Source organism: Hyperoodon ampullatus (assembly GCF_949752795.1).
Source record: "Hyperoodon ampullatus genome assembly, chromosome: 13".
Lineage (NCBI taxonomy): Eukaryota > Metazoa > Chordata > Mammalia > Artiodactyla > Ziphiidae > Hyperoodon > Hyperoodon ampullatus.
In genome coordinates, this window is record NC_136926.1 from 44,821,499 (window position 1) to 44,844,478 (window position 22,980).

General features: G+C 38.2%; 1 protein-coding gene across 2 annotated transcripts in view; it reads right to left on the bottom strand.

Annotated features, from left to right (window-relative positions):
- Positions 1–22,980, bottom strand: part of CDH2 (cadherin 2) — a gene marked incomplete at both ends in the record, with an annotated part of 215,368 nt that overhangs the window by 76,620 nt on the left and 115,768 nt on the right. Inside the window, one exon of one of the 2 annotated variants that reach the window (XM_079717758.1) lies at positions 5,419–5,497. The exons of the other annotated variant lie outside the window; for it this stretch is intronic. Coding sequence (XP_079573884.1) covers positions 5,419–5,497 — 79 coding nt within the window. Of the gene's footprint in view, positions 1–5,418; positions 5,498–22,980 lie in introns of those variants that run through there. 2 annotated transcript variants of the gene reach the window in all.

A 22,980-nucleotide genomic window follows, 5' to 3' on the forward strand; every position in this document is an offset into this window, starting at 1 on the left:
TCTTAATAAGAGCTAAGCAAATAGAGAGGCAGCAAACAAAAGTGTTTTGATGTTTGCAGCCTCGTCATTGGCCTAATGAGCAAAACGTGTAGCCATGGCTGGGATGCCACAGACCACCCAGAGTCTGTGCTCTACTGTACTACATGACCTCTCAAACAATGGTGGTTTGAAAACTCGCAGGAGGAATGAACAAATTCCAACCAGCTCCTCAACAGTGAAAAATAAGGCAAACAACAACAGTCTAGTGCTGAGCTAGTGATCATTCATGGATGCATGAAGTCTCCTCAGAATTGGGGACCACTAAGAATGAGCATAAAGCAACTTGTGGGTTTCAGCATCTTAACCACCAACTATAAACTGCTTCAATGAGAAGGTGGATAGGATGGCTTTTTTTTTTTTAACTTTTTAAAAAACTTTTTAAAAAATTGAAGTATAGCTGATTTACAATGTTGTGTTAATTTCTGCTGTACAGCAACATGACTCAGTTATACATATATATACACATTCTTTTTTATATTCCTTGGATGATCTGATATAAAGAAACAAAAGACAAAGGTGGGGATTTCACCCTCTTCCTCAGATCCAAAAGTACTAGTTAATAACATCACATGAACTTATTTTGTATGTATGTGTGAATCCATCTATCTGTCTACTTAGTGCTGTACTCTGAATAAGTAGTATCTACAGAGTAGGTGGTCAACTTACAGAGTAACTCAGCATGTACAGAGTAAGCAGTCAACTAATACTCTCACTACTACTGTTTCCAAGTCCAGAGTTCAGAGTTTAGAATGTTTGTGATATGTCTCATTTAAATATCACCTACAATGATATAAATACTTTCATGTACTTATTTTTTCCTATTCTTTCTTTAGTTGCCCATCTTTATATACAGGGAAACAGAAGGCCACAGAGTGTAAGTTCCCTCATCACATGGAGAGTGTGGCCACTGCTGCCCGAAATTCTTTGGGGGGCATCCTAAGAAGCACCCATTACATCTCAGGACGAAGGGTGATTTCCATTTCTCCCCGAACAGCCCACTCTCAATGAAAATTAGCCGAAGGATTCCTTGTCTGCCATTTAAGATGAATACTGAAATGAAGATAACAAGATCCCTAATCTCTAGGAGTTTAAAATTAGGAGGAAAGGGCTTCAATAACTAACAGTAAAGTAGAACAATATATAACAAGATGGGCCAAACCAAAGCTTTTGACAATTACAACCAAAGGGAAAAAAGGGATCAGTAAAGATGTAGTGAAATGGCAGCCGACTTTTGATCTGAGCAGAGAAGAATGAACAGGACTCCGATAGGCTGCGAGGCGACAGGCGAGAGGTGGTGGCTTCAACATGACCGAGGCATGGCAGTCTGGCAGTGATGGTGCCTTCACAGAGGCATCAGTGTTTATGGAAAGAGTGGTGTCTGGATCAGCTCAACTGCTCCTCGCTCAATGCCTTTGTTAAGGATGAGTATCTGTAAAGGATCTTTTTCTAGGGCAAATTTGTTTGGCAAGGAGTTTTGGGGACATATTATCTTTGTGGGGGAGGGAGTTTTATGGGCTAAAGGCTTTACTGAGAGAAGCAGTCTCCAGGTAGACTGAAATCCATTCAGCTAAAAGAAGAAATGTCAACAGAGGTACAAGCAAACAATCTAATCACTGATGCACATGAAATTGGTTCATAGAATTCAGGGGCAGTGTGAGTGTATACCATGCCTATGTGACAGTAGGATTCAGTGTTAAAACTTAAATGCCATTCTAGCTTTTAAAAAAGGCTTAGCATTTCCCCTTTTCCGGAGCCCATGGGTGACCTCTTAACATGAGGAAGACCATGAGTGGCATTTTTTAAACCTGGGAATTATTCAAAAATACACAGTATCATATGCAAGATGTGATTATTAAGAAATAGGATTGATTCCGCAAGTCACACAGAAAAATCAGACTCATTATATAACAAGCACGCCTTGAATAAATTATAGTCCAAACAACAGGGGCACTAAATATGCACTTTAATTTGGAGTACAGTACAGAGGTAACTTCAGTTTCTAATCAGATGAATTATTCATAAAGCTAAAAGATACTAAAAAAAAAAAAACACTGCTTGTATAAAGGCCAACTCTAATCTCATGTATTTTATAAGTAATCTCCACTAAAACACTACCGTTTTATACTCAATTGAACCATACCCTCAACTAGTCTGACGTAGTGTACTTTTCTCTGAATAAGAAGGAACTGCATTGATGATGAGATTTTTTTCCTTAACATTCTGTTCTTGTTTGCAAAAAATAAAGAGAAGAGAGGACCACAAGTCAGTAAATTCAGTTCTGGTTGCCGTCCCACTGATGCCCAATAATCCTCTAAACAGCTTTGGATCTTCATTTCTTATGGGAAAGTCTCACTGGAAGACTGCTAATATCTTTTTACAGCACTAAACATATGCATACACATATTCTAAAATTCAGTATCATAACAAATCCCTGAGTGAATATTACCACCGAACATGATACTGGTTTTTTTTTTTTTTTTTGGTTGTTTTGTTTTAATTGTTGTTGAGTAAGTTTTAAGTAAAAGACAATGGCTTCTCCGAGACAAAAAGCAAAGGACTACTCCTACAGGAATAAAATCATTTTAAATGTATTGTTCTCTAGTTATTAAAAGCTATCCAATCCCAGAGCAAAGTTAAAATCTAAGTATCACATTCCATGTAACGATGGATGAAAGGGCAGCAACAGCTAGAGTGACCGAAATCATGACAATGATTCAATGGTCACTCCTCCTTTCAAGAGGTTAACAAATTACATGAGCATTAATGAATTGTACTTTATAATCTGGTTGCTTTCCTTTTACTAGAATTTGTATGTCATCAAGAAAAGTAAAAGAAGCTTAAGATATTCTGTTTGAAACACAACTCTTCCTCTGATAGACCAATCACCGTCTTTGCATGAACAGATTTCAGTCATTTCTGTACTAGGGTGTCACAATGAGTACAAATCTTTGAAGGCAAAAGATACGAACAGTTTCAAGTTCCAAATTCTATTCCTCACTCCCTTTAAAAATAATGAATGTCGGGCTTCCCTGGTGGCGCAGTGGTTGAGAGTCCGCCTGCCGATGCAGGGGATACGCATTCGTGCCCCGGTCTGGGAAGATCCCACATGCCGCGGAGCGGCTGGGCCCGTGAACCATGGCTGCTGAGCCTGCGCGTCTGGAGCCTGTGCTCCACAGCGCGAGAGGCCACAACAGTGAGAGGCCTGCGTACCTCAAAAAAAAAAAACAAAAAAGAATGTCAATGAGATGAGAAGAGGTAAAGCCTGAACTTCTTTAGAAGACATTTCTTTAAAACAGTTCTTTAGAAATATTTCTCTGAAAATAAAAACTCTGGAAGATAAAAATATGCATTCGAGACAACTAAAGATGCGATCCATGATTTCTCCTAAGTTTGCAATTTTGATAGCATAAATGCTCCTCAGGAGAGGTAAATTGAAGACCTACAAAGTTCCTTGGGAGATTATATGGCAAGAAAACCAATATGACTATTTCAAGATGAAGTAAAATAGGTGCTTCTTTAACTTTTACATGACGTATGTTCTTTTAAAAGTTTCCAATAAAATAAACTCAGTATTTGTTATAAAGGAGACATTCTTTATTCAGTTCTTATTATAATGGCCATACAAAAACATTCTGCTGCAAGTTTTGGTTTCTAATGAGTAGCATTCTTTTTTTTTCAGGTTCAAAGTCAATTTCTTTAAACCGCCTGTTTTATATGCACACACCACCTTTTGATAATTCTTTCATGGATTACACTTTAGCCTTTAAAACAAGCAACTTTGTTGAATATCTTATTATTTTTATTTATTTATTATTTTCTAGGCAGTTTCAAATCCCTTGATGTCTGGCAAATTTTTACAAAATTAGTGAGGTCAACCTTCATTTCTCAGACTTGCAGAGTTACTTTAGGTTAACAGAGATCTCTTATTTAAAGATGACTCATAGGGCTTCCCTGGTGGCGCAGTGGTTGAGAGTCCGCCTGCCGATACAGGGGACACGGGTTCGTGCCCCGGTCCAGGAAGATCCCACATGCCGCGGAGCGGCTAGGCCCATGAGCCATGGCCGCTGAGCCTGCGTGTCCGGAGCCTGTGCTCTGCAACGGGAGAGGCCGCAACAGTGAGAGGCCCGCGTACAGCAAAAAAAAAAAAAAAAAAAAGATGACTCATAGCCAAGGACTTTTAAATTTGACTTTATTTTCAGGAAGATCTACTAAACTCAAAGTAGATCTTAAGTAAGAGAAGTATGCGACACATTCTTAAACACATTTAGGCAACTAAATACAAGTTAATCACGCTTCAAATAAATTAGATTTGTAAAAATATAGACATATGAACTAAAATGTAAAGGGACATTAATATTGTTTTCTATTTATAAGATTCCTTTTCATAGCTGCCTGATATTCTATTTTCTTACTCCTTTTCCCATGTCTGAACGTGTCTGTCCTCCTGTAAGGAAGGAGCTGAAATCTAAACGTAAACACGGCAAGTGTTCTACCATCAAGGAAGTCACAGTCTCATCTAAATACTTCTCTAGCAAATTATGTGATTTAAGATGAAGATCTACATAGTGGGGATTAGGGAAATTAGGCCACGAAATCAAAAAGCTGAAGGTGACATTTAAAAACATGTTTAAATAGAGTATCGCAAAAGGGATAAAGTTTGCCACAAAAACATGTGTCTTGTAAACTTTTCATTTATTTGCAGTTTGCAGGAAAATGTCTACTACATACAGAAAGGGACCAACAGAGTCTGTTGCCAAGTATCAGCAGCTGGATTTGAAGATGTGCAATTCTCTATACTTACAGCGCTAAGGAAGGCAAAGGAAAAATATGGCTTTTAAGCATTCCCTCCTTAAATCACCACCCCTGCCCCACAGAATACATGTGCACACGTTTTTTGTGATTATGTTTTTTTTTTTTTTTGGCTGCGTTGGGTCTTCGTTGCTGCTCTCAGGCTTTCTCTAGTTGTGGCGAGCGGGGGCTACTCTTCGTTGTGATGCAGGGGCTTCTTATTGCGGTGGCTTCTCCTGTTGCAGAGCACGGGCTCTAGGTGCACGGGCTTCAGTAGTTGTGGCTCACGGGCTCAGCAGTTGTGGCTCATGGGCTTAGCTGCTCCCCGCCATGTGGGATCTTCCTGGACCAGGGCTCAAACCAGTGTCCTGTGCATTGGCAAGTGGATTCTTACCCACTGCACCACCAAGGAAGTCCCTGTGATTATGTTTTAATTTGATTTTTAGAATCACAGAAATTCATAGCGTCACTGACTTCTTTTTTTTAAATATAAAATATGCTTTGTATATAAGCCTTCTCATTTTATGCTACTTTGTTTTCTGGTTCAACCAAATCACTGTTAGTGAGAATGAATAAGGCAATTTCTGTTACCTGAAAGGAAAACGTAGGATTCTGCTCGGTTCTTTAATTTCTCCATGAAGATACACACATAGCTCTTTAATAAAAACATGCCATTGAATTTCCATTTCCCATAATTCCTTCTGCTTAGTGAACAAAGTCATAATAGGTATGTCAGAATAAAAACAGGGATAAAGTTCTTTCGAGCGGGCGGAAATGCCTCGGCAGCTTTTTATAACTGGAATACTGACCGTCAGCAAAAAAGAGAGATTGCGTGGCTCAACAGGGTCCACATTACATCTGATTCACTGATCCCTTTCAAATTCTTGCCCCCAACCTCGGTGCAACACAAAACCCTCCTGAGCTCTGCCGGTCCTTTTGTCTGTTTGCAAAACAAAATACAACAGAATAAATTCTTGGGGGTGGGGGTAGGGGTCGGGGGAAACAGCTTTTCTCTTTGGACAAATCTCCCCCTTTGGGTTCTCTTAAGATGAGTGTTCTACCTAGTTTTGTCAGCTAGTCACTCTCCGTCACCTGTTACTTAGCAATTCGTTAAGTAAAAAATATCTGTAGCTTTCTCCAAAGAAGCAACTTGAATGAGAGGTCAATAATGAACGTGCTTTGTGTACCCAGCAGCACTCAAAGTGCTTCTGAGATCATTAAGGCTGGTAAGGACTTGTTGGTTTTGTACCCAGAATTGGGTATGAATCCAAGATTAAATGTCAAAGTGAGTGTGTCGGAGAATACTTGTTAAAATACAAAATTTCGTAATTAGAGAAATGCACTCTATGCTCTAAATGCACCTAAAAGGAAAGAGGCTCAAAGTGTAAAACATGCCTACAAATAATTTCGCTAATGGGTAGACACAAGATTCTTGAGTGCTTTTTCTCTCAGATTGCTACAGACGTTAAACGTTCCAAAAAACTTTATAAGGTTTTCAGATAGGGTTCTCGTGTGAAGGCAGAATTACTTTTAACAATGGCTAGTCAGATGTTGTCTTGTTCTGAAACATCCCCCTTTCAACAATTAACTTTCCAGTTGATACCATATGCTAAATAGTTGAGTATAGCATGAGAGTACTGTGGGAACCAGTGAGGAAGTCTACAGAAGTATCTTGGGACAATTGTGAACCTTGGAGGATTTGGGAAGATGAGACTAGGAAGAAAGGGAATTCTGGTAGGTAACTGGAATAACCCAGAGCAGAGGAAAGAAGACTTACAACATACCGAAGGAAAGGCAAAAGCTAACCACTGCTTGAAATATCAAGTTAATATAGGGATAGAGTGGAAGATACACCTACAGATTTAGTATAGACAAACTGTAGAGCTCTTGTAAAAATTTGGGAGACAGATACTGAAGATTTTTGGGCAGGGAAATCGCAAGTAGCGTTTTGGGACAAATGACCTAACTTAAACACACAGGCTGGGATTAGAGTGAAAAGCCAAAGACATTTTACTGAAGAGATCAGTGGTTGAGCATGATCTAGGGACCCGAGCCAGTGGTGGCAACAGGAATCCCAAAGAAGAAATACAGATTCAAAGAAGCGTTGAAAAAAGAATCCATAGGAACAGAAGACTAATTAGATGTGAGGAGGAAAAACGGCTAGGAAGGAAACGTAAGGAGTCAAAAAGGATTCCAATGTTTTGAGTCTAGCTGACTGTTTAAAAAGAGGAGTGGAAATGGGCTACATTTGAGGGAGGAAATAGTTTTAGGAAAGACTCCTTTCCAGAACTGCTGATTTAATTTAGCATTAAAAACAATATACGAATCGTGCATCTTCTGAATGCCTGACATGGGGCTAGGTGGAAGGAATTCATAAATTACTCTACAGACCTTATCTGAAGGAGCTCTTAGTTTGATTAGAGAGACAGACACACAAATCGCGCGCTCAGCCGAAGTCACAGGGATGGGGTGAAATCTTTCAGGGAGAGTCATGTCTAATCTAAAATTTTCCTGCTGAGGTGATCTTGTTTAGTTGTCTAATTGACAGAAAACACCTGATAGCCATCTCATCCGCAGACATCTCTTCAAAAAGATAAAAACTTATTGAGTCAAGCTTTTGTCTTTTTTTCCTCCTTATAAAATCTATTCCCTTCTTTACTCCTGGACCTTCGGTAATTTGTGTTTTTTTCCTCTGCACCACATTCTAACTTGCTACTACCTTTTTCGAACATAAAACTCACAAAATTAAATTCTTAAGAGCTCCAATGCTGGTGCGAATTATTGCCAACAACACTTGAGTACCTACTGAATGTAAAATAGTTTTCAGCTTTTGTAACTCTTAGGCAGGCTTGGTAACTTCTTCCGAGCCTGAAAATCTTTGGAAGGATTAATGATCATTGAGCCATGCATGCTCCATCTCTGGTGTTGTATACAGGGTGGCAGCAGCCTCTAAGAGTCATTCTTTAAGTTCTTGGTCCCTTGCTTAATGCTCTACCAGATTTATGGCTTGGGTCTCATGTCACAAAGAATCCCTTCATTTCTCTCCTTTCCACAGTCACTGAAAGTTATCTCTGGTGAGGCCACAATCTATACTGCATGAATCCAGTTCTGACATCTGAGGATTCTGAGGCTCAGGGGAGGGCAGGGACATATGATGCATGGGATGGCAGGTGTCTGAGGTCAGGGCACATGGGCACAGTGGTCCCCTTCACTTGGCTACATTCTTCTAGTGTTCCTTCCAATCTGCTCTGGGATGGGGGAGACTGGCGGAGACTGGCGCTGACATTTCAGTGATTCCCAGACATGACCCTAATGGTACCTGATGACTCACTCCAGCCTGAGTAGGCAGCAACTCATATTTCCATTTTACAAATGAATTCATTAAAGCTCAGGGAGATGAAGCAACCTGCCGGAGGTCCCACGACTGTCAAAGAGAACAAACTGCCATTATTTGGGACCAAATGAACTACAAATAATGGTAGGTTTCTAGCTCACATTTAGCTGATGGCTTGTTAAATGACCTATTTTCTGCTCTATCAGTGCCAAGTCAGGATTCACAGTATGCATCATGTGTTTTTTTAGTCAAATCGAGGTTTTTCTCACGACTAATTTGTAAGGATAATTTCCCTCCAATTCTACTAGTTGTAGGGATAAGCAATCCCCCAAATTTAGTCTTGTGTGACTATAAAACAGATCTTGGTATTTTACAGTGACACCACAAACACAAAGGAAGCAAAGTTAAAGTAAGTCAACATTCATGGTGCAAGAAAAGGAGCGTATTAGGCAACCAACAGTGAGTCAATGTCTTTTAAACTATATTCTGATGATGACGCAGGCTTTACTATTGTCATGACTGACCAGCAATGCCAAAAATAGAAGCAAAGCCTTTTTTGATAATTGAGCACAAATAAAAGTTGCAAATAGTTTTTATTATGATAATACCTTACGATGGTGTCACCAAAGAACAAATATCTATTTTCTTACTTGGAGCCGGTGATGCTTATTGAATGTTGACTAAGCATTTGTGCCCAGGGCCTTGGAGTTAAGTGTCCAAGCAAGTGTGTGTCACGCTGTGGTCCTTTCCGCTTGCTCTGCTTTACAGCTAAGACACTGCTCTTTAGCAAAGGGAATTATATCAGCTGTACTGTCTGATTAAGATAATAATAGGACCACTATCCTACCGCTATATAGCGCTTGAAGAGCTACAAAACTGCCTTCATATAAGCAGAGGGTAAATTATGATTTCTGCTAAGGCAGTCCTCCAAAAATGTGATGCCAATGGCAAAATAATTAACTCATTTCCCAGTAGCTAAAATTCCGTGAGGAACAGAGCATGGTAATTTTCCTAGGTCAGTGCCCTGATAAACACTGCGTTCCTAAGATCTGCACTCAACACAAAAATTCTTAGTCTTACCTCCTGTTAACAGAAGTGTCAGAAACAAGGTCATCCATAGGTTGCAAAATTGATAACTGCTTGAAAAACATCAGATGCAGAAAGCAGAGGAAACAGTATAAAGGAGAAGTTGAACTGACATAGTCCAGCTGAGCTTTGAAGTGGAATTCTGCAAACCCTCACTATAGTGAATACCCTACTAAGTGCAGCACTATTAAACACAGAACAACAAGATGGGGAACTCCAGTCCTGGGCTCCAGAGACTCACAGGATAGTGAAAGAAAAACAAAGACCAAGGATTCTAGCTCATCATTCTCATATTGAAAGATCTTTGGTCCATTGATTCAGTGATTATGCCAGACACACTACATACACTATCTCATTTAATCCTAAAAACAACTCTAAAAGGTAGATGCTATTTTAGAGATGAAAAGAAAAAGAAGAAAGAAAACAAGTTACAGGGAGATAAAGTACCAGGTCCAAGGTCACACGGTGGTGGAACTAGTATTTGAACATGGCTGTGTGATTCCAAAGCCTGGTATGTATGCTTTTTCAAAAATACCTCACTGCCTTTCAGTTTTGGGAGAGGAGTCCATAGCAAGCACAAGGGGAGAGTAAAAACATAAGCCTTGCCATGAATCAATATATTTATGAATAAAACTATCTTTCCCTTAGAAACCACACTAGATTACACATTTATAAAATAATGAAATCCTATCGTTTGATACATTCGTGAAACAATCTCTCTTAATTGGCATGTTTGTAAAAGTGGTTTCCTGCTGTGAAAATCTGTTAAAATAAGGTATCCACAGGCACCTGGGCTTCATAAATCTTTTTGACTTTTCTTAAAAAAAAAATCACAATTCATTTAATTTCTCACTGGAATCACACATCGAGTTTTACATGAAATAAGAAGAATGGATTTCTACTGAGTACTTCTTGCTTTAATCAAAGCCTGAATCAGACCCAAGACTCACTAGGCAAAGTGAAAAAAATGGACAGTCAGCAGGCATCTGTGTGTTTTCAATGGATAAGTGTCCATGACAACAGGAAAAAATGCCACAGCAGTGCAAGCAACACTGTTAGCAGGCTCAAAGAGATTAGGAATAGAATTAGCCTAGAGATCAATCCACCTCTTTCCTTTCCTTCTTAGAGATGAATCATTCTCAGCAGAATTAAGAAGCACTGCAGAAACAAGAACCTGCCTCCTCATCACTTTTATACCTGTTCCTGAACTGATAGAGAGCTTGTGTGCTAAGTGCTGTCCATCTGGCACTTTTTAACAATCCTACACTTTACATATTTCCTTGTAATTCATGAGCAAATTATAAAGTTCCCAATAACCGTAAGAATGGATGAAATGAAAATGTGTTTATTTTCTAAAAATGAATACACAAAGGTATACCATTTTATCAAAATGTTTCCAATTACCTTAAGTATGTAACCCTGATTTCACTTAAATACAATTTTTTCATTCATTGGCCTTATTGAGGTATAACTGATGAATAAAACTGTAAGATATTTAAAGCATACATTGTGATGATTTGATATACGTGTACATTGTGAAGATTCCTCTCACCTAGTTAATTAACACATCTATCACCTCACATATTTTATATGTGTGTATATATATTTATATTTATTTTTTGGTGAGGACATTTAAGTTCTGTTTAAGTAAAACTCAAATATACAATATAGTGTTATCAACTATAGTCACCATGTTGCACATTAAATCCTCAGACTTTATTCATCTTATAGCTGAAAGCTTTTTAAAATATAATTTATTGATGAAACAAATGAATTAATACCAAGAAACGATTTTCTCTTTAAATAGTTGTTCTTAGGTTTTGTTACACCCTTTGTAGTTACAACTGAGAAACAGCTGTATACTAGGAGGGCAATCATCATCTTAAAAACAGGAAATATGAAAGCCGTAGCTGGTATATTTGAAACACCAAATTGTTAATAAGCACTTTTTATTAACAATATATGTGTTTTTATATTTTACTAATACATTTTGTTAAATTTTTTTGACTGTATGTATAAAGGAAACAAAATTCTGAACATTGTATTTAGACCAATTGATTTTTTTTTCTGTTGATTCACAGACAAGATTTTCTGTTTTTATAATAGCCAATAATATAGCATTGGAATTACTGAAATAGTGCTTTATTATTTTACTTTAAGTGTACTCTAAGTTAGAGGTTCTTTGGTAATTCCATGATTAACCTGCCTCAGATGACATCTAAGGTGATCTGTTTGACACTAAAATCCACTCTTTATAAAATGGTATTATAGTTGGTGTATCTCCAATGATGGCCTGACATAACACACCCAAAGCATATACACATCTTAAACTTTGATAAATTCTGTTGTATTCTTCATGTTGAAAATAAGTAGACAAATCACCTCACTTTAACATGCCATAAAATCATTCATTCATTTAACAATTACTTATTTTTCATTGAGGTATAGTTGACTTACAACGTTGTGTTAGTTTCAGGTATACGGCAAAGTGATTCAGTTCTATATATATATATATATAACTATATATATATAGTTCTTATGGCCCACACCTTCGAAAAATGTCATTTTCATTTCAAGTTAAGAAATAAAGTAAAGATAGAAGAAATGATTTCCCTAAGATCAAAAGTTGGACAAGAGATGGAAAGGAGCTTAAGAGGCCAGGTTTCCAAGTGAATGATCTCAAGTGACAGGATCAGCACTGAGGAACCACCCCCGGCTAGACTGTGCATCTCTTTTTCAGCTTCTTGAAATTTTGAACAGAGATGCAGAAACCCAGGGCCCTGCAGATAGCATGTTAATTTTCGGCTGAACCCTGGAGGGGAAATTCCACAAACTGCTCCACTTCTTGGCTGTTAACCTCTTACTTTGTTTCTGGGAGACTTTCTTGGGATTCTTCCAATAAACAATCCTTTTGCTTAAGTTGGTTTCTGTTACTTGTAACCAAAAGAACATTAATATTATCAGGTTGGACACAAAGTTCGTTCGGGTTTTCCCATAACGTCTTACAGAAAAAACCCAGATGAACTTTTTGGCCAACCCAATATATCCCTTCTCACTGGTTCATTTTGTATCCTTATTTGAATTCATTTCCTTTTTTTCTAATTACCCTGCTAAAGACTTTCACTGTTCCCTACTGCCAATAAGATAAAATCAAATCTGCCAACATTCTGATATTCTCTGTAGGGCTCTCCAATAAGCTTTCAAATCCAGGTCCAATTGCACACATAGCCTGTCACCACTTCCATCCCTTGCTTCCCATTCTTCCCAAAACAAAATAATGGAAAAGACAGTGAACATAATTTTTTTTAAAATAAATTTATTTATTTATTTTTATTTTTGGCTGCCTTGGGTCTTTGTTGCTGCGCGAGGGCTTTTCTCTAGTTGCGGTGAGCGGGGGTTACTCTTCATTGCGGTGCGCAGGCTTCTCATTGGGTGGCTTCTCTTGTTGCAGAGCACGGGTTCTAGGTGCACGGGCTTCAGTAGTTGCAGCACGCGGGCTTCAGTAGTTGCAGCATGCGGGCTTCAGTAGTTGTGGCACTTGGGCAGTGAACATAGTTTTAACGATATATGTTTGGCTTCAATGCTGGACCTGCTAATTATTAGATGTGGAAGTTCGCACAAGTTTTCTCACCTCTCTAAAACATAGTTACCCTTTAATAAAGTGAGGATAATCATATCTTGTTCCTAGAGTTATACTAAAGATGAAAAAGAATATATATATATATATATATATATATATAAATAAGTAGCACAGGGTCTAGCATATAGAATGTTTTCCATAAATGACAGCCATTTAATTTCATTATGACTTAAATCTATATCTTTAACCCCAAGCCGTTTCTTGAGATTCAGAGCCACAGATTTAAGGGTCTCTATGACCTTTCCATGTAGACAGACCTCAAATTTCAAATTCAATCTATCCAAAAGAAAAATTAACATCTGCATTCCTTTCAATCTGGGTTCTCGTACATCCCTTACTTTGAACAATGAAGGATACCATCATCCATCAGTCACCTAGCCACAAGTCTAATCATCTTAAAACTCTTTCCTCATCCCACTCGAACCCCACCCTGTAAAATTTACCCCCTTAACATCTCTCAAATCCATCCTCTCCCCTTGTCCGGGCACAAAGATCTTCTATGCCTCTCACCAGGCTTCCAACAATAGCTTCCTATCTGATATGCTTGGCCTTTGCAGAGCTCACCAAATTTACCCTCCCAACAGCTAATGAAGATGTCTTTCTAAAACTCAAAGCAGATCAAGTTTAAATCTATTAATAGCTCTCCATTGATTAGAGAATAAAGACGTGCTCTTTGGACTGTTACACATGTCCTTGACAATGTGGCCATGGCCTAGAGTTAATTCTCTCATCATGCCTTGTTAGTGAACTCTGCTCCAATCACATCTACTTGCTTACAGTTTCTGGACCACAGCAGCCTGTTCCTGCTGGTCCATCTGAGTGGAACGTCCTTCCTTCAGCACCCTGGCAAGTGGCTATGCATCTTTCGAGGGTCATTTCCTTTATGAAGCCTCGGCAGATATAGCTCTCCCACACATTTGTGCTCCAACTGTAACCAGTTGCAAATGTAACCTTAAATACCTCCATCACACTTGTATTTAATGTGTTTGTGTACCTATTTTTCCAAACTGAAAGGGCAGAGCTGTGCCTTTTTCCTTTAGGGTCACTGATGATCAGCTCAGATCTGGCCCATAACAGGCCCTTAATATATGCTCCCTGAATGAAGGTAACAAACAGAAAGAGACAGCTAAGGGGATTTAAAATTTGAATTTCAAGAATGAAAAGCAAAGTTCAGAGTATGTTTCGGAGTTTGAAGACATTCAGAATCTCACAGGACCCACAATAATACAGAATATCATAACTGTTCATAATTATGATTTCTACTAATTAAGAAGACATTCCATCATAGCTATTCAGAATACCCTATTTAAGGTAACCACATGTGTGATGAAGCTGACATGTTATTCCAAAAGGGGCTGAGTCAAGCGTGCATTTTTGTAAGATGGCTACTGCCCCTTAAATGACAATTTGAGAGACTTATAAATGTCTTCTGGTCTAAAGAATTTCAATGTGGTGCATTACTGAGCAACACCAGAAAACAGCTTACTTGTGTCTAGTAATCTGAGATCATCTCCTATATTATTAGGAAATTTGGGCATCTTTAGTGTAAAGTTGCATAACTTCCTTAATGGGTACTGAAAGTTTTAGAAGGAAACAAGAAGATAAAAATGCACTGGGGGAAACTGTTTGACAGCTGATTAAAATAGAGAATTACTTCTTTAAAAAATGTTGATAAATATGCAATAATAAAACATTAAGAAAATATGCAAAGATGTGGTCAGAAACCAAAAAAAAAAAAATCAGTAGTTTTTGACATAAGGTGATTCAAGGAAGGGAAAGTAAAGAGAACTAACAATTTAGAAGAAAATCTTACATTCCTGAATCAAATTATGTTGTAATATAAGACTCGGTGCTGAGAAAAACACTCTGCAAATTTACAGAATGCATCCTAGATAACAGATCTTCTACATATTGTCACAGACCAGAATAAAATTGACATAATTTATCCATCAGTTTCAACCTACTCAATCAAAAAATCTAAAGGAAATGAATGGACATTTTAATAGACTTTAAGAGCACTATCCATTCTAAGTTTAATAAACAGTTGAAAAAAAATTGTTTAGACTTTTCCAATGAACTTCTCTGGAAGCAAAACATCATAATTTTTTTTTTTTTTTTTTGTGGTACGCGGGCCTCTCACTGCTGTGGCCTCTCCCGTTGCGGAGCACAGGCTCCGGACGCGCAGGCTCAGCGGCCATGGCTCACGGGCCCAGCCGCTCCACGGCATGTGGGATCTTCCCGGACCGGGGCACGAACCCGCGTCCCCTGCACCGGCCGGCGGACTCTCAACCACTGCGCCACCAGGGAAGCCCAAAACATCATAATTTTGCATTTAAGATTTCACTTCTGTTGAACTGGAATAATGGATGAAAGTGACAGGAGCCATGACTGATTAAGCAGAAGTAAATTTCTCCTTTTAAAGCTGCCTTAAAGGCAGGTACACGATATTACCTTTGTGAAATCTAGTGGAGAGTTGGGAAAGGAAGATGACGAATTTCAAGAAGCAGGCATTACCGGGATGTGTGAGAAACCAAATGATTGTATTTGATGGGATTCCTAGAGGGATTCCTTTACCCTTCAGATCTTCTATGGCTTGTGATCTATCTGCCATGCTCCAGGGAGTTCACAAACGAATTACCATCACTTCCAGAAGAAGTGGATTCTGAACTGTAGGAAAGGCAGCTGAGTAAAAAAGCACTAAGAGATTTAAATACCTAGAAGCTTGCTAGAAGCCAAGAAGAAATGAGATACTGATAAAGGTTAAACATCTGTCCATAGAAAGCCTTGACTCTCTATATTCATTGCTGAGCAAGAAAACATGTCAAAATACTCTTCATTTTACATCCCAAGATGTTTTAAGACCAGAGGGTAAGATTGGCCTCCCAAGCACTCAGCCAATAAACTGTAATACTTATGATCATCCTTTTAAAATAAAAAAAAAAAAAAAACATTAAAACTTGCCTTCTAAAGCCAGGCTAGCCATAACTATCAGTTAAGGTAAAATCAGTTAAGGTAAAATCGAGTTTTCATCTGATTATTTAAGTTCTCATTACAAAACATTTTATTTATTTATTTATTTATTTATTTTAAATTATTTTTGGCTGCATTGGGTCTTCGTTGTTGCATGTGGGCTTTCTCTAGTTGCAGCGAATGGGGGCTACTCTTCCTTGTGGTACACGGATTTCTCATTGTGGTGGCTTCTCTTGTTGCAGAGCACGGGCTCTAGCTGCACGGGCTTCAGTAGTTGCAGCACACGGGCTCAGTAGTTGTGGTGTATGGGCTTAGTTGCTCCGCAGCATGTGGGATCTTCCTGGACCAGGGATTGAACCCATGTCCCCTGCACTGGCAGGCAGATTCTTAACCACTGTGCCACCATGAAGTCCCACAAAAGATTTCAGATTGGCTAGCCAGTCATTTCCATATGCAGAATAATGCTTTGGTGAGTTTGAAATGTGGTATTTTTTTTTTTACCTTTATTTAGTGTCAAATGCCAAAAAATAAAAGGGGAGGGGAGCTGAAATAAAATTTCCTGTTACACTTTTGCTCCACCTCTCTGCTTCTCACTTGACATGATGGTCAAAGATTTTATCATGTTAAACGTATACACAGAAACAACCCTGCCAAAATATGCGTCACGTGGTGATAAATAATTCCAGTTGTTATAAAGAGTAACTGAATTTGATATGTAATGTGGGTCCAGTGTCCCCAAAGCATACAAAGTGGGAAACAGGAGATTGACGTTAAAGTTTTTCTGGCATTTCTTCAAAACTACAGTGTTATTCATGATGCTATTTCCCAGCCTACGTGGGGGTGTTTCTATTTAATATATCGGAAGCACGATACTCAGGGACACGAATTTGAATGGAAGGAAAGAACGCTGAGCCCCTAACTAAATGCAGCAGCCTCTCTACTTCAGAAGAGGCAAACACTGCCAGCAAAAGCAACAAACTCAATTTCTGTTGAAACAGAAACGGCAGAGCGTGAAAGAGCAGCCTGCCATCAGACATTGGGAGTTTGATTTTCATCAATGGCAGGTGGAACAGCCCTCTCCTCCCACTTGTGTATGGGGAGAAAGAGAAGACAGACAATACTATCTGCATGCAAGCAGAAAGACAAACCTTGCAGTCCACTTGCTCACTCCAGCATGAAATCCCCAGCAGCCTCTGATGCCCCTTTAGGCACTATTTTTTTCCCTGAACCCATCTGATGCTCCTAGTTATTGTACATTTAGAGGGAAACACAGTTCTCTTTAAAAAGATTCTGCTGGAGTCACATCATATATGGGAAAAGTTTTCAACCGGAGGGCTTATGATTGATTTGTTCGGGGTCATGTGGAGGTACAAGGAAAAGTCTGAAAGAAGCAGCATGCATTTTACAAGTCCCCTCTGTGATGTCTACACAAAAACGTGCCGTGGGCACGTGGTACTTGTGCCAAAACAACAGTCACTAGTTGCTTTACAGCTATTTCCAATTCACCTGTTACAATGCTAAACAAGCTCCTGAAACTCTGCCTTCAGTGAGAGATGAAACTCTTCACACAGAGATGAATGAACAGTACAAATACACACTGCGGTAGGACTGAAGGGCAAGTTAGATGGAATAATGCAGACTGATAAAACAGAAAACATCCTCAGCTAGATGCGATCATTAATGATACCACAGAAGCACCCATGTGCTTTACAATTTTTATATGCATTTGTTCATTGGGCATAGTGTACTGACCAGAAGGATGCTGAGGGACTAGATTAACTCATCCCTGAATAACGTCCATGACAAGGCCACATGCACATTCAGTGTCAAAAAGTAAACAACCAACAACAAAAAACCTTTCCAGCCATATCCTGCAGACCTGTTCACTGCTTTTAGAAACTTTCAATACAATGTAACCAGATGCAATGAATAATAATGACAGATGATGACAATCATTTTAATCGTTTGCATTACGAGACAGGAAATATTCACTCGCTTCTTCCCCCGCTATGGGCAGAATATTACTTTCCCGTTCCATTGATGTTGGGCTTGAATCTCTCTTGCTTTGGCCATGGGGATGTTAATAGACGTGACGCAAGCCAATGCTTGAAACGCGCTTCCACTGAGGGGCCTGCCTTCTTGGTGGATGCCATCACGGTGCAAAGGAACATGATCTGGCTCTACCGCTCTACCACTGAGTTCAGGAGGATGAAGGGAATGTGGAGCAGATAGACACTCAGTCTGCAGCTTGTATCCAAGCCCAGCCTGGAGCAGCTGAGCCTTACCCAGTCCACAAATGCATGAGCAGGAATAATGATTGCTGTGCCTGCCACTGACTTTTGCAGTGGTCTGTTATGCAGCATTATTTTGGCAAGAGCTCACTAAGGTAATAGTACTAATAATGATAGGATTAACGTATCATCATAAATAGTGTCTATACGTTAAATAATGGTATAGGATGAAATAAAAACATAGAGATTTCGTTATTGCTGACAGAATATAGTTAAAAGCCTCAATCAAATTGGACCTTCTTAGTTTTAACCCCCTCCAAGTTCATGTAAGTAGCTGCTGCCATTTCTTAAATATGATGTTTCAGCCTCAGCGTCTCAGGCACTAAAGCAGTCACTTTCTATTCATTTGACTCTTAAAACAATTCCCGTAATGTAACTTTATTCCCCTTCTGATAAGGGAATCAAAACTCAGAGGTTAAGTAACTTAGACCACAAAGCTAATAGGCTGCAGTTCTCGATTTCAAGTAGGTGCATCCTTAATACTTACCATATTTCAGTAAAGGTTTTTTCTATTTAAGAATGTTTAAAGGAGGAACAAGCTGACTCCACAGAGGAGATATAATGTCTTTTTCATTTTTGTTGCTCTGCAGGGACTCATCTGGCACTGAAATAGCTCTCCCATTCCCACCCCCAGATGGTCCACTTGACAAGGAGAGGCCTCTGGGGAGGCCTGAAAGCTCTCTTCTTGTAAAGGAGAAGTACAACCTAGAAAATTCCTAAGATAGCCATAAGTTTTAGCTCAAGAGGATACTTAAGTTTACTTCTTTTCATCTATGATCATTAAGTTAGCTCAGTCTTGATAAGGGCTATTTATACATACATACTAAGAACTGAAAAGCAAACAATTCTTTCAAACAATTTTCCTTCCCCATTTCTAAATCTTATGCATATTATCAAAAAACAGATAACTATGAATATTATCCTATGAATGGTAGCTTTTAAAAGATTCTGAGGTAGCTTTTAAAAGATTCTGATGCAGAGACTCAGTCCTTCTAAGCATTATACTAAATTATCATTAACTTCCTGTTGCTCATAAAATTCCTGTTTTATCAGATATATTTCCTAATATTTCAGGGTGGTCAGGCTATTTCATAGTAGTGGAAACTAAAGGATAGCTAACATGACACTGGGTAAAGATCTTTCAAAACTTTAAGATGTAGGAAAACTAGATATTATGTTAGGAGTAAAAATGACCTTGCGAAGATACCAAATGCACTAAAAATAACACTTGCATAATTGATAGGATGACATTATCTCTACAGTCAGTAATATCAGGCTTGCAACCAAAAATGTCTGCTCATCCTAAGAAATGAAGTCTATAAAGTAAACGGAGGTAATTGCATGTAAGATGACAGATTCTATGTCAGAATCATTCTAATACCTATCAGGAATGCTTGACTTTTAAAAATTAAGATTTTAGTGCTCAAGATTTTTAATAAAAAAATAATTTAATCCTTTGCTGCAAATGAACCATACTCAAAAATGCTTCCTACTAACTGTAGAATTGCCCTTCCCCTGGTACAAGATTCTTTATGACTACGCTTCCTAGCACACTGTCTGTATCAGGCCTGCTAGGAATGCCTGTGTCTCTAGGAAAACAAACTGTATGAAATACTTACTGGTATATATTTTTCTATGGACTCACTATGTAATGATGATAATTATGTCATGACATTAATTTTAATTGGGAATAACTGTAAAATACACAAAAAGAGAGAATGCACAATGAACTCATACCAATCATCCAGAGTGGACAATTATCAGAATTTTGCCGTATGTGTCTCTTCTGTCTCTTTTGTTGTCACTGCTTAAGTATTTTAAAGCAAATCCTTGATCCCATTGGTATCTGTCTCAAAAAATGTGAACACTTTCTTACAGGATCACAATGCCATGACAGCCCTAATACAATCAATGACAACTGTTTGGCATCATGGAATAACCAGTCTACGAAGTTTAAAGCAAGTTTGTTTTCCCATCATAGTCTATTTCACAAGGAAAATTACTTGTATTTCCCAGCACTACAATACTTTTCCAAAAGGAACAATGAAGAAATGAAAAAGTAATTAGACAAGTCATAATTTCCATTTTCAATTTATAACACATGGAAAGTAATTTGTGTAAGAGATGTATGACTAAGAGAAGACATGGTATCAATATGTATATCAAACTTGTAATTAAACAGACAAAGGGGGAGAAATCATTACTTGAATGTTAGTTTATATTTAGGCTGTAACAACAGCGAATGAAAAATTGTATTTAAACTGCTCAGAGTTCATTGTCATTAAAAGTGAACTCTGAAGAACATCCTTTCTTAAGTTAATTTAAATAAAAAGCTAACATCATATTTAAGGGTTTGCTTCTCCATAGAGTCTTACTCGTATTTGTTTGGAAAGGGAGGGAAATTCCAAAAACTGTAGAGAGGTGGTTTCAAGTGATTAGACAGTGCCCTAACTTCAGTGTTGCACATGCATCAAAAGAAAAGAAAAGGAAACCAGCATGGGAACAAAGCAGAAACTGACAAAGGACAGAAAGTGAAAATATCTGCCATGACCAGGTGGCCAGGTGCTCTCCAAGGGCTTCTGCTTGTTGGACACCAAGAAATAGATCATTGAAACAATAAATGCTGAAGAGAGTGTGGAGAAAAAGGAACCCTCCTACACTGTTGGTGGGAATGTAAATTGGTACAGCCACTATGGAGAACAGTATGGAGGTTCCTTAAAACACTAAAAATAGAGCTGCCATATGATCCAGCAATCCCACTCCTGGGCATATATCTGGAGAAAACTCTAATTCGAAAAGATACATGCACCCCAATGTTCACAGCAGTATTATTTACAACAGCCAAGACATGGAAGCAACTGAAGTGTCCATCGACAGATACCTGGATAAAGAAGATGTGGTACATATATATACAACGGAATACTACTCAGTCATAAAAAAGAATGAAATAATGTCATTTGCAGCAACATGGATGGACCTAGAGAGTATCATACTAAGTGAAATAAGCCAGACAGAGAAAGACAAACATCATATGATATCACTTATACGTGGAATCTAAAATATGATACAAATGAACTTATTTACAAAACAGAAATAGACTCACAGACATAGAAAACAAATTTATGGTCACCAAAGGGGAAAGGCGGTAGGGGAGGGATATATTAGGAGTTTGGGATTAGCAGATACAAACTTCTAATATATATATAACATAGATAAACAACAAGGTCCTACTGTATAGCACAGGGAACTATAATCAATATCCTGTAATAAACCATAATAGAAAAGACAATTAAAAATAAAATATATACAGGCTAGATCACTGAAACTAGCTAACTTGTTTTTTGAACAAGAAAAGAAATCAATCTCTCTCCTCGGATCACTAAAACATTATATTCTGTGTGTTATGGGCTGAATTTTGTCCCTACCCCCCAAATTGATAAGTTGAAGCTCTAACCCTCAGTACCTTAGAATATAAGGAATTTAAAGAAGTAATGAAGGTAAAATGAAGTCACATGGGCAGGTTCTAACCCAGTATGACTGGAGTCCTTATAAGTAGAGGAAATTTGGACACAGATAGGCACATACACTGAGAAAAGATCACACGAGGACATGGTAGGAAGGTGGCCACCTGTAAGCCAAGGAGAGAGGCCTCAGCAGAAACTAAACCTGCCAACAACTTGATCTTGGACTTTTTAGCCTCCAGAACTGTGAGAAAGTAAGTTTCTGTTGTTTAAGCCCCCCAGCCTGTGGTATTTTGTTATGACAACTCAAGCAAACGAATATACTATGTAATGCCGAAAACTCTAAAACTTAAGTCACTGACTTCATTCATAATCAGGCAAGTCAGTATTACTTTAATTTTTTAATAAGTATTAAACATTTTGTAAAGATATTAATACGTATCATATCTCAAAGTGAACTATAATTCATTACAGTTACCAAATATTCAGTCAGGAATCGAATTTCCCTGACTGTCATGTATATACATACATATGCATATATACATACACATTTGCATGTAGATGTGTTTCTTTCACGTATAGACTTTATGTGTACCTGTATGTCTATTATAAACCTGCACACACACATACACATTTGTTTGAATCAGATTCCGGTGAGACTGGTTCCTTTAATTTATAAGTTTTCCATCCCCTTTTTCCTTTTAAGTTTTTTGCTGTTGCTGAAGAAACCAGATCATTTGGGCTACAGCATTTCCCCACAATCTAGATCTTGGCTGATTGTAATTCTATAATGTCATGTAACATGATCCTCTGCCCTCTGTGTTTCTTACAAGCTGACAGATCTAGAAGCTCGATCAAATCCAGGCTTATTAATTATTTTTTTTGTCAGGGGAGGCTAGTCCACAGATGATGTTGTGTATTCTTATAAGAAGGAAACAACAGAGTTTCTTTCTTTTAGTCATTGGTGATCATTGCCTAGAAACACTATTTCAATAAGAGATGCAAAATGGTGATGATTGATTTCTGTAGCTCCTTCTTCATGTATTAGCTGCAATACTTCTATAAAAAGGAACTTATTCTCACCATCTATTCATATATAGGGCTACCATGAAATCAAGCATTATAGAAAAAAACAAGATAAATACTTTATTATTTCCCATTATTTAACAATTTTCAAATCAGTGACCAAAATGGGTTAGTTTTTTTCCACTGCAGTCATTAACCTTGTTCATGCCAAAGCTGACCCAACTTGGGGAAACTTTTTGATAAGACAAGTAATCGTTGATAGTTGTGTTGCTGTGTGGTAGGGCAACAAGATATTCCAGGTCATCCCATATACTTGTGGACAAAGAATGTCACCTGCCATATCAG